Below are 8,981 nucleotides of genomic sequence, written 5' to 3' on the forward strand. Positions count from 1 at the left end.
TAGGTGCAAGCAGTGTTCAACTCCAAAGCCTATCAAGAGTCTAAGTTCCATTGCAGCAGAACAACAACCATCATGGGAACCAACTGAAATAGCACAAGGTCAGCTGACATGATATTGTCCTGGAATACTTCCGTACCTTAATTCTGAAGTGTTTATATGAAATAGTTTGGTTTCTGGGTTGCAGTTTTGTACAGAAGGCATGTAATTTATTGTTATACTTGAGTATAAAGCTGTAAAATTTATTCACCTTTTACTAGTTGAAATAACATATTTACTTTTGAAATCATTACAATATGAATTAAAGGATTTTATATGTTGAATACTTTCTACCATAGGTGTCACTAGTAAAGCCTATCGTAGTACAGAAGTGATGAATTTTTGGTTGCAGATGTCATTTTTAAACTATGTACACGCTTGCAGTCCTATAAGTTAGTCTTGCTTTCCCTTTTGAAGATGAAGTTTTTCTGACCTGAACTAAAGACAGTCCTATTTAATGACTAGTACAAGTTAGACTTTTATCTCCTGCAAGCCTTATCAATGCTAAGCATATTCTAGAGAGTCTGCAAGAAATAATATTCAAATGAAAGGAATTATACCATAACATATATGTGTGTTCTATGCTTTGTGTGTTCCTTGCTTTACTTTATGTAGTCAACACGTTCAAATGCTGGAGGTAAAATGGAGCTTAAAACTTTACAACATATTAAGGAGAAAGAATATTTTCAAGTTTATCAATTCATGCTCTAACATTAAGTTGGAATATCTAGCAGTATCTAAGCTTGGTAAAGACTTTATAACAAGCGATACAGTAGTTCTCTTAAATTGTCATAATTCTATCAAATAAATGTAAAGTAATATATAACTGGCAGTGTTACAACACCTGTGGTTGACATTCTCAAAATGAAAACAATATTCATTAAATGCTTTCTGGCATTTAAATTATTTTATGTATATTATTCTTTTATCGTCTGTATTTTCAGACTAAATGATAACCTGCAAGTATATCAGATCAGTTGAACATAAAATGACTAGCCAATTTAAGTAGATGTACCCCAAAGAGACTGATGCAGAGTTGCATTAACTTTGTATGTTTAAGATATTTTATGTTTGCAGCTTAACAGTTACTGCTGCCAGTGAGAGAATTACTATAGTCATTTACTTATGCTGGAATATTTTCAGAACTGCCAGCAAAGTTTTTCTGAGTAAGACTTTGCCTGGTAGCTTCTACTAAATCAAATGAAACAAATTGTTTTCCTCAGAAGATATGTTTTCAGGTGGAATGCTGTCGTCTTATCACTGAATTTAAGAGCAAGTCTCCTTTAATCTTCCATGGATAAAATAACAGGGTAGGAGGATCCTACCAATATAGGATCTAAGATCTAAGCAAGTATTAGCATTTCTTTTACTAGGATGAGAATAAGTACTTAAAAATCCTTCTGCATTTTTATAGACTTGTCTATTAAAGTGTTTCTAGGCAGATTGCAATGTGCTGTCAAAATAGAACCACATTTTGTCATTCAGAGGCTGTATATTTTGGCCTGTCAATTTATACTTTTAATGACAGTATTCAAAGTCAGTTACTATTAAAGGAGGGATATTGCGAGCTTGAGTTGTTATGGTTTGTCTTGCATATTCACTCTAAGAAACAGATCAATTTTTTCTTTCTCCAGTTTTAGGTATTGTGCCACTCCAGTATGTTTTTATTATGAAGTTTACACTGGTTGATGCAACAGGAGCACTAAATGTATACCTTTTTGATTATGTAAGTAAATCCAGGTGAAGGTAGACTCTACAGATTATGTGGGTTTGGGTTTTATTTGTTTTTAAAATAGCAAATGTATGTTTAGAAATATTCATTCTATGTTACCTGCAGTGTTTTGCAGGGACAGTTACCAGTGCTGTAATGTTATTAATACTGTCCATCAATTAAGATGCACAGAATGTAATTTTTAGTAATTTTTCAATAAAATATCAGAGTACAGAATATCAAAGCATAAAGACAAAACTGAAACTTATAGATAGATATTTGCTATTTCCATAGATTTCTATACATTTCCATGGCTGAATTTCTCTTTTATTGGCAATGTTAAATTGTGCAGCTTAAATGCTGTGTGAATGATGGGAGCATTTCAGGATTTATGCAGTTAACTTCTGCATTAGTTCAAAACCTTATTATCTCTTTTTTTTAAACTCTCAGTAGAATCTATCCAATCACTAATTCTTGATTTTTGTTTCATACGACCATGAGGTTAGAAGATGCCTTCCTTCCCCTGAACCTAGACAGGACTAAACTATAGCTATGCAGATATTCATCTTTGATTTCAGAAGCAGTTTGTTCAACTACTTTGCTAACCTTAGAATTAACCTATTTTCAGTTTTCTCTGAAGCAACTTAAGACCATTCCTGCTACCTGAGACACTGAAAAATGGATAGTTTTCCTGTCACTACATACTGTATAATGATTTTACCTTCTGAAGGCTAAAAAACCCCTGTTCATTCTATCTTCTTCCATATAAGAGTTTTTTTCATATCAGAGTTTTTTCTTCCAGATCAGAGTTCTTTGAAAACTCTGACCATCCTCACTGTTGTTCTTCTGGCTTCTTCCCAGGTGGCCCACATCTTCCTTAAAGTGCTAAAACAGTACCCTAGCATGAGGGGTTGCCAGATAACGCTTCTATATGTATAAACCAGTATGGCGATCGCTTAATTTCTTCCTTACTGATTCATGGTATAATCCCTTCATCTCTGAGTAGAACCTCAGCTTTAAGAAATTATTCCTCATTCTTTGAGCCGTTGATTTGGTTTGCTTAAAAGCAGTATTTTATACATGTATCTGGTAGAAAGGCAGGGGGGTTGGTTGTTGGTTGGGGTTTTTTTTTTGTCCTACTGGCCTTCAAGTTTGTCAGAAATTAATTCTTTACTCCTGTATACTTGCGGTTCCCCCAGCTTGGTTTTGTCTGTAAACATAGTGGGCCTATTTGCTATTCCATAAAGCATGTCACTACTGAAAATTCTTAAAATCACCAGACTTCGGACAATCCCCTGCAGAATCCACTTTGGACATCTATCTTGACGGTAAACTACCAATTACTCTTCAGGATTTTTTTATTATTATTATTTATTTCCTTTTTACTCTAATTCATAAGCTTTATTATTAGATTAGCAGTTTAATGCACAAAGATGCTTAGGGTAAGAATTTTTTGTGATGCGGAAGGTGGAGGATTTCTGGCTGACAAGAGCTGGTCAATGTTTCCTGCATCTCCAATTTAGGGCTGAATATGAATTGTGTAAGTCTAGTATCCTCCTTAGTGAATTTACTCCTTTACATGTATTTTTGCGTGCAGTAGAAATATCTGTTGCTATGTACTTTGTGGGTTTTTTCATTTTGTTTAACCTTTGGGGATTTTGGGGGGTTTTCTTTTGGTTTTTACACACACACACACATTTTAGTTACTATCCTAAATTTTGAGATGGTATGTCAATCGTTTTGAAAAGAGAAAATAATAAAAAAGTGAGAAGAACTTGGTAAAAAATAGAATTATTATCTAAAATACATTAGTATTACATTGTACCTTTTTTCCTTCTATAAGTGCATTTGTCTGTTTTCTTATTCCAGCAGTTCATGGCTGGGAATATCAGGATCTCACAATACACGTTTGGAGTAATCTATTTACCCAAGTGGTAAATAGTCAGTGTAGTGGCACTTCAGAGTTATAACTTTGTCCAAAATGGGACAGAGAAACAATTCAGTGGGAAATTTTTTTCCCCCACAGCAATTTTATTTAATGTGTATATATTTTCCACCATTGTACTTAATGACTTTGAGTGGGACTTTGAAGGGAGTAGTCTTCCATGTTTAATTTTAAGACTGTAAGTAAAAACAATATTGGAAAAAATGTGTGTTTTCTTAAAATACATGGTGTATTAGCAGCATAGGAGGTCAAAGGCTGCAATCCCCATTTCAGCTAGTCATCTTTGCCTTCTACTGTCCTTTTTCTTTTTTATATCGAGAAACTAAACTGCAAAAAGAAGGTGGGGGGGGGAAGATTTTAAACCATCTCTTGATGCAGAATTCCAAAAATCTCTACTTCATGGTAGCTCAGATTCTTATCAGCTACTGCTCAGTACTACAGCTTAGCTGCAGAAGAAAAACCCACAATTTCTTCTGAAGTGCCCGCTGCTAGCATTCCTGCTGGTGGTACTTCAAAGACAAGCCAATACCTTCCAAGCCTTAAACTTGGGTCCTTCAGCACCACCTGAGAAAGAACTGGGCTACTTTGAAGTCCAGCTTTACACTAGCTTCCAGTCACACTTCTGTAGGAATGCTCTCAGTTCTTTTCTTTCCTCTCCTCTTTATAGGAAAAGTCATTGAAGGAAAAAATCGAAAAGTTCTATAGTCAGAAGAAGAATTGTAAGACTGAGAGGAAAAAGTAGTTATCTCTGTCAATTTTGCTGCTGGATTATCTGCTAACTTCTGATCACTTCCATTAAACGTATCAGACAAAAATTATACAAAGGCAGATTATTCTGTATTTTTATCTTTTAACAAAAAGGAGAAATTGCTATCAGAAGCTTTAGCTCACTTTGACAAGGTGTAAGATGATGAGCTGTTAGAGGTACAAAATCAGGTAACAAACTTGGAAAGAATAAAATGGGAGTTTTGTCAGTCATGCTTACTGTATATGGTTTAAAAATACACAGAAAAGGTTTACTTAATGTTTCAGTGTTCCATTCTTTATTTTGCTCCTTCATTCAGAAATGTATGCCACAGTATAAGCCTTTCTCCATAGTTTCTAAAACTATCAAAAAATGAAACTCAAACTAAGGGAGTTCCACTTCTATGAAGCCAGGTTGCAGTGCCCCCTTGTTTTCAAGTGACTTTGTTCCTCTCAAAATGTTCTGCTCACTGCAGCGAGGGACTGTTGAGGAGGACTGACCATCCTTTCTGGCCATAACATTGTCTGGTTACAGAGGTTTATGAGGAATATCTGCCAGTTATGTATACAGACCTACATGTGTGCTTTCTGGGTGGCTGTAGTCCCTGAATACTCAGGGGTACTGAAATACAGACTATTAATTTTTTCAGACAGCTTTGGTTTTCTTCTGTATCTGAACAGTTTTAGAAATAGTATTGTTCTTCTGTTGTGTTGCCTATCTGGATAACTTTAAGTTCCTTAATTGATAAAAGAACATGCAGTCAGGGTTCTGGCTAATGATTTCTTGCCCCTCTTCCAATGCCTCATACTTTTCTGTTCTCTTCCAGGAAAATTTTTTCCAAATTCCTGCCTCTGAAATCTTAACTAATAATTCTCTTCAGCAAAAGATGCAGATGACCATGAATACGCTCTGTCCTCCAGGAAGAAAATTAGGTCAGATTGCCATTATTTTAAAAAAAAAGGGGGGGGGGGGGGGGCGGGGGGCGGGGGAAGCGTCTTTCAATCTGCCATTGCACATGCAAAGTCTTAGAATTCAACTTATGCATGGGCAAAACTCAGAACAGAGAAATGCAGGAGTCTGTAAGGAGAGTTCCAATTAATTTGTTTTGGTACATTTCTGTAATAGTAGAACTCCCTTTTGAGAAAGAAAAGTAATAGTTCAGTAAATTCTCATGTAGCATGCAGTGATGTGTGAATACAGTCATGTCTATGCAAGCACTAACATGTCATTTGTATTCATATGGAAGTTAACCTAAACACCCTCGTACTGAATGTCACAGTACGTTAGGGAAAACTGAAAGGGAGTTCAGCTTCTGGCACATGCTTTGGGTGAGATTCTACTTTTGAATGCACATGCTGATTTAGAGCATCCCTTGCTACAGGAAACATCCATGAAAATTGAGCAAAACCTTAATCCAAATCCAGTCACAGAGGTTTTTGTGCAGCAGTTCTGTTGTGGCAGGAAGTAGCTCTGCCTAAACTACACACGTCCGAGGTAGCTATATGTCCCTGCCGCAGCTCTGACCTCTGCAGTGTACTCCCTCTAAGTACATGGCTGTCAGTGACCACCACAACCACACTTGGAGTCTTGACCATGCTTACAAAAAGTGGCCCTTTTGTAAAGGTTGTTCCCTTTGAGACCCATGAAATTGTCTCACTGAAACACATGGGGATAAGTTTTTATTATTGGAAAGTCTTTATATGTGCTATACTGTGGTACAACTACTGGTACCAAGTGTTTTGGGAGGGGCGCTGGGGTAAGGAGGGTGAGAAAGATTGAAAGATTGTCACTGAACACCATTTCAGATGCTGTGGGAAATTTTGAGATACAGATTGGAATTTTAAAATTAGTAATTTATTTTTCTTCCCATTAACTGTTGTAGACATTTAGATATCCTAGTTAAGATCCTGCTCAAGTTATGTTTCTCTCCTACAAAAGTTAGAAATTGGTATTAAACAGTAATTTGGATTTTGTTTGTAGATGACTTGCCATGGCTGGAATGCTTCATCAAGTCCTATAATGTCAGAGATACGATGACACATCAAGTTTATTACCAAATTTTTGACACTACAGTTGCTGAAGGTGTTGTATAGTGATGTGTTGCTAATAGGAAGTAATCCAGTAAGTATACAATTTGGGGCAATCAGAGACTGTATAAAAAAAAATCGTTGTTCCTTTCTTAGTAATTCCACCTGTATGTATGAAGTTTTAGCTTGTATATTAATGTGAATGGCAATTATGCTTTGATGTATTTACTACTTTCCTGGCATACAGCCTTGTGATCTGAGCGCAAATGGAGGTGCTAAGCTTTTCACTGGATCCTGCTTGGCTCAGGCTGATGGAAACAATCTGGTATCCATCTGTCCTTCAGAAAGGCAATGATGAGGTTACTCTAAACTGGTGAGTTTTACTCAGAAAATATAGTCAGAATGATGCTACTGTGTTCATTTCTGTGTTAAATGATCTCAGCAGATACGGAAAAGGAGCTCTTCAGTAAACTTTCTCTCAGACTACTTTGTGCAAGCATATGTTGCTGTTCCTCGGCCAGTTTAACAGGGTTGTTGTCCGTTTTTAGAGACTTCTTTGATTTTGCACTGATAGGTACATTTAGACAGAACTCTTCCTGTTAATCATACCAAGGTAACTGCTATGTGTACCAGTTACTATAGATTTTAATGGACTTATGAATGTGACCATGTAATGTTTATCACTAAAATTAAAGTCAAACCACAAAAGTAAGGTAGTGTAAAATTGTAAAATGAGTATTGACATTTGCTAGGTAGGTCGTAATGATTTTTAAGGTGGCCCTATTGGGTACCAAAGTTGTTAGCACACTTATTAGCTGTGTCTGTGTTTTCAAAGGCTCTCATGTATCTGGCTAAATTTACTGTCAGATTACGCTGCCCAGATCTGCTGTTTCTGTTTTACATAGATTGCATGACTAAATTTAAAGATACAGAACTAATCTAGTGATATCATGACTTGAAAATACTGCTGGAGTAGAAAAATTACTCAGTGGTTTTACTTTGCATTCAGAAGTCTGTAGGACAAATTCAGGACATTTCTCTGAGGATAATTAATGTAGAAATCCCCGACAAATCAAATGCATTCCATCGGAGCAAAATTACTTAATATTTACAACAGCTGTTTTTTAAGGGAGTTCAGAAGCAATATGGAATACTTGTAAATAGATTATTATTTTGATAGTAGATGACATTTTATTTATTCATTTTTCAGGGCTGTTAAATAGATTATGCAATTTGTCATTTAAAATTTCATCTAAATATCTTCTGATAATTTTCTGGTACTCTAAAAAAATTATACTGGGTTTATCTGTCATAAACTAGGAGATTGTTCTTTATTGATTGGTGTATAGGGAGAACCAATATTAAAAGTGCTTAGTGGATATTTCCTTTAAATAGTATGAAAAAAATCAACTTTGGAATTGAACAAGCAGTTTACTAAAGAGCAGTACTGGTTTATGAAAGCTTGCCTGAATCTGTGAATAAATGCATAAACAAAAAAATAGTTATACAAAGTTGTTAAATTAATATTACAGAACTTTAGACACTGGCCATATCCCGAGGATTTCAGAATCTAGGGGTTAAATTGAAGGCGATCTTTTTTGCTTTTCTTGTAAATAGTGTATGAAAACATTGGAATATAATGTTTTTATTTTTAGATTTTTGTTAACTCAGATATTGATACTGCACATTTTTCTAAATTAAGTCTTTGTAAAGTAATAAATAAGAATTTGTTTTGAACTTTGGTGAAAAATAAATCAATTTCACTACATCTCTTGTCTGAGATCCCTGCCAGAAAACTCTGCATATGCATCACTTGATTTTTTTTACTACTGAATTTTGTATTAAAATGTTTAATAAAGATTTTTCCAAATACAGAGTTTTTCTGGTACTTGACTTTTAGTTCCTAGTTCATAAGACTCTGAAAAATTTGTTATCAGTAGCCTTTATCCAGCAAAACGTTCCAAATGAATGTTTGTATAGTTTGTTGGATTGAAAAGTACATGTTTAATTCTCTTTCTAAATACAATTCATAGAAATAATTTTAGTAATTAAAAAATGTGTTTAGCAATACTAAAGATCACTGTACAGAAAGGAATTAGTGCACAGCCAGTTGAAAATGTCTGTGTCTCATCGGTAGCCTTTATGGAGCAATGGAAGTCACTGAGATGGGACTCAGACCTTTAGTTGCTTGTCCTGGTCAATGCTGAGGGCTGTGAATAGCTGACTGATGGATGGAAATCTTGAGATTGCTCTGTCCTGAACTTACAGCACGAACAGGCTCCAGTTTCTGAAAGCTGAGCATCTCAGGCATCAATGGCATTCAGCCATTACTAGCAACCTCCATAATAGAAAAGTCACATTTCCCTTGGTCAGTTTCTTGACCAGGTATGTGATTTAAATTTCTAAAACATTAATAAAAGGTTAAATGTCTATTTTAATAGTTTAAAAAAATTACTGACATAGATCATAAGTATTTAAAGACACTCAAAAGTTGAACCAACAGTAGATCAGGTTAAC

General features: G+C 35.2%; 1 protein-coding gene across 9 annotated transcripts in view; it reads left to right on the top strand.

Annotated features, from left to right (window-relative positions):
- The window catches only part of POT1 (protection of telomeres 1), an 83,236-nt gene extending 74,751 nt beyond the window's left edge, over window positions 1–8,485 (top strand). For 5 of the 9 annotated variants that reach the window (XM_049813914.1, XM_049813916.1, XM_049813913.1 and 2 more), the window contains 4 exons: window positions 4–98; window positions 1,671–1,762; window positions 5,264–5,369; window positions 6,418–8,485. In XM_049813914.1, coding sequence (XP_049669871.1) covers window positions 4–98; window positions 1,671–1,762; window positions 5,264–5,369; window positions 6,418–6,530 — 406 coding nt within the window. In that variant the 3' untranslated portion in view covers window positions 6,531–8,485. The remainder of the gene's footprint in view (window positions 1–3; window positions 99–1,670; window positions 1,763–5,263; window positions 5,370–6,417) is intronic. The other 4 variants (XM_049813910.1, XM_049813909.1, XM_049813915.1 and 1 more) reach the window with 1 other exon arrangement.
- The last annotated feature ends 496 nt before the right edge of the window (window positions 8,486–8,981 follow it).

Source organism: Accipiter gentilis, chromosome 11 (assembly GCF_929443795.1).
Source record: "Accipiter gentilis chromosome 11, bAccGen1.1, whole genome shotgun sequence".
NCBI lineage: Eukaryota > Metazoa > Chordata > Aves > Accipitriformes > Accipitridae > Astur > Astur gentilis.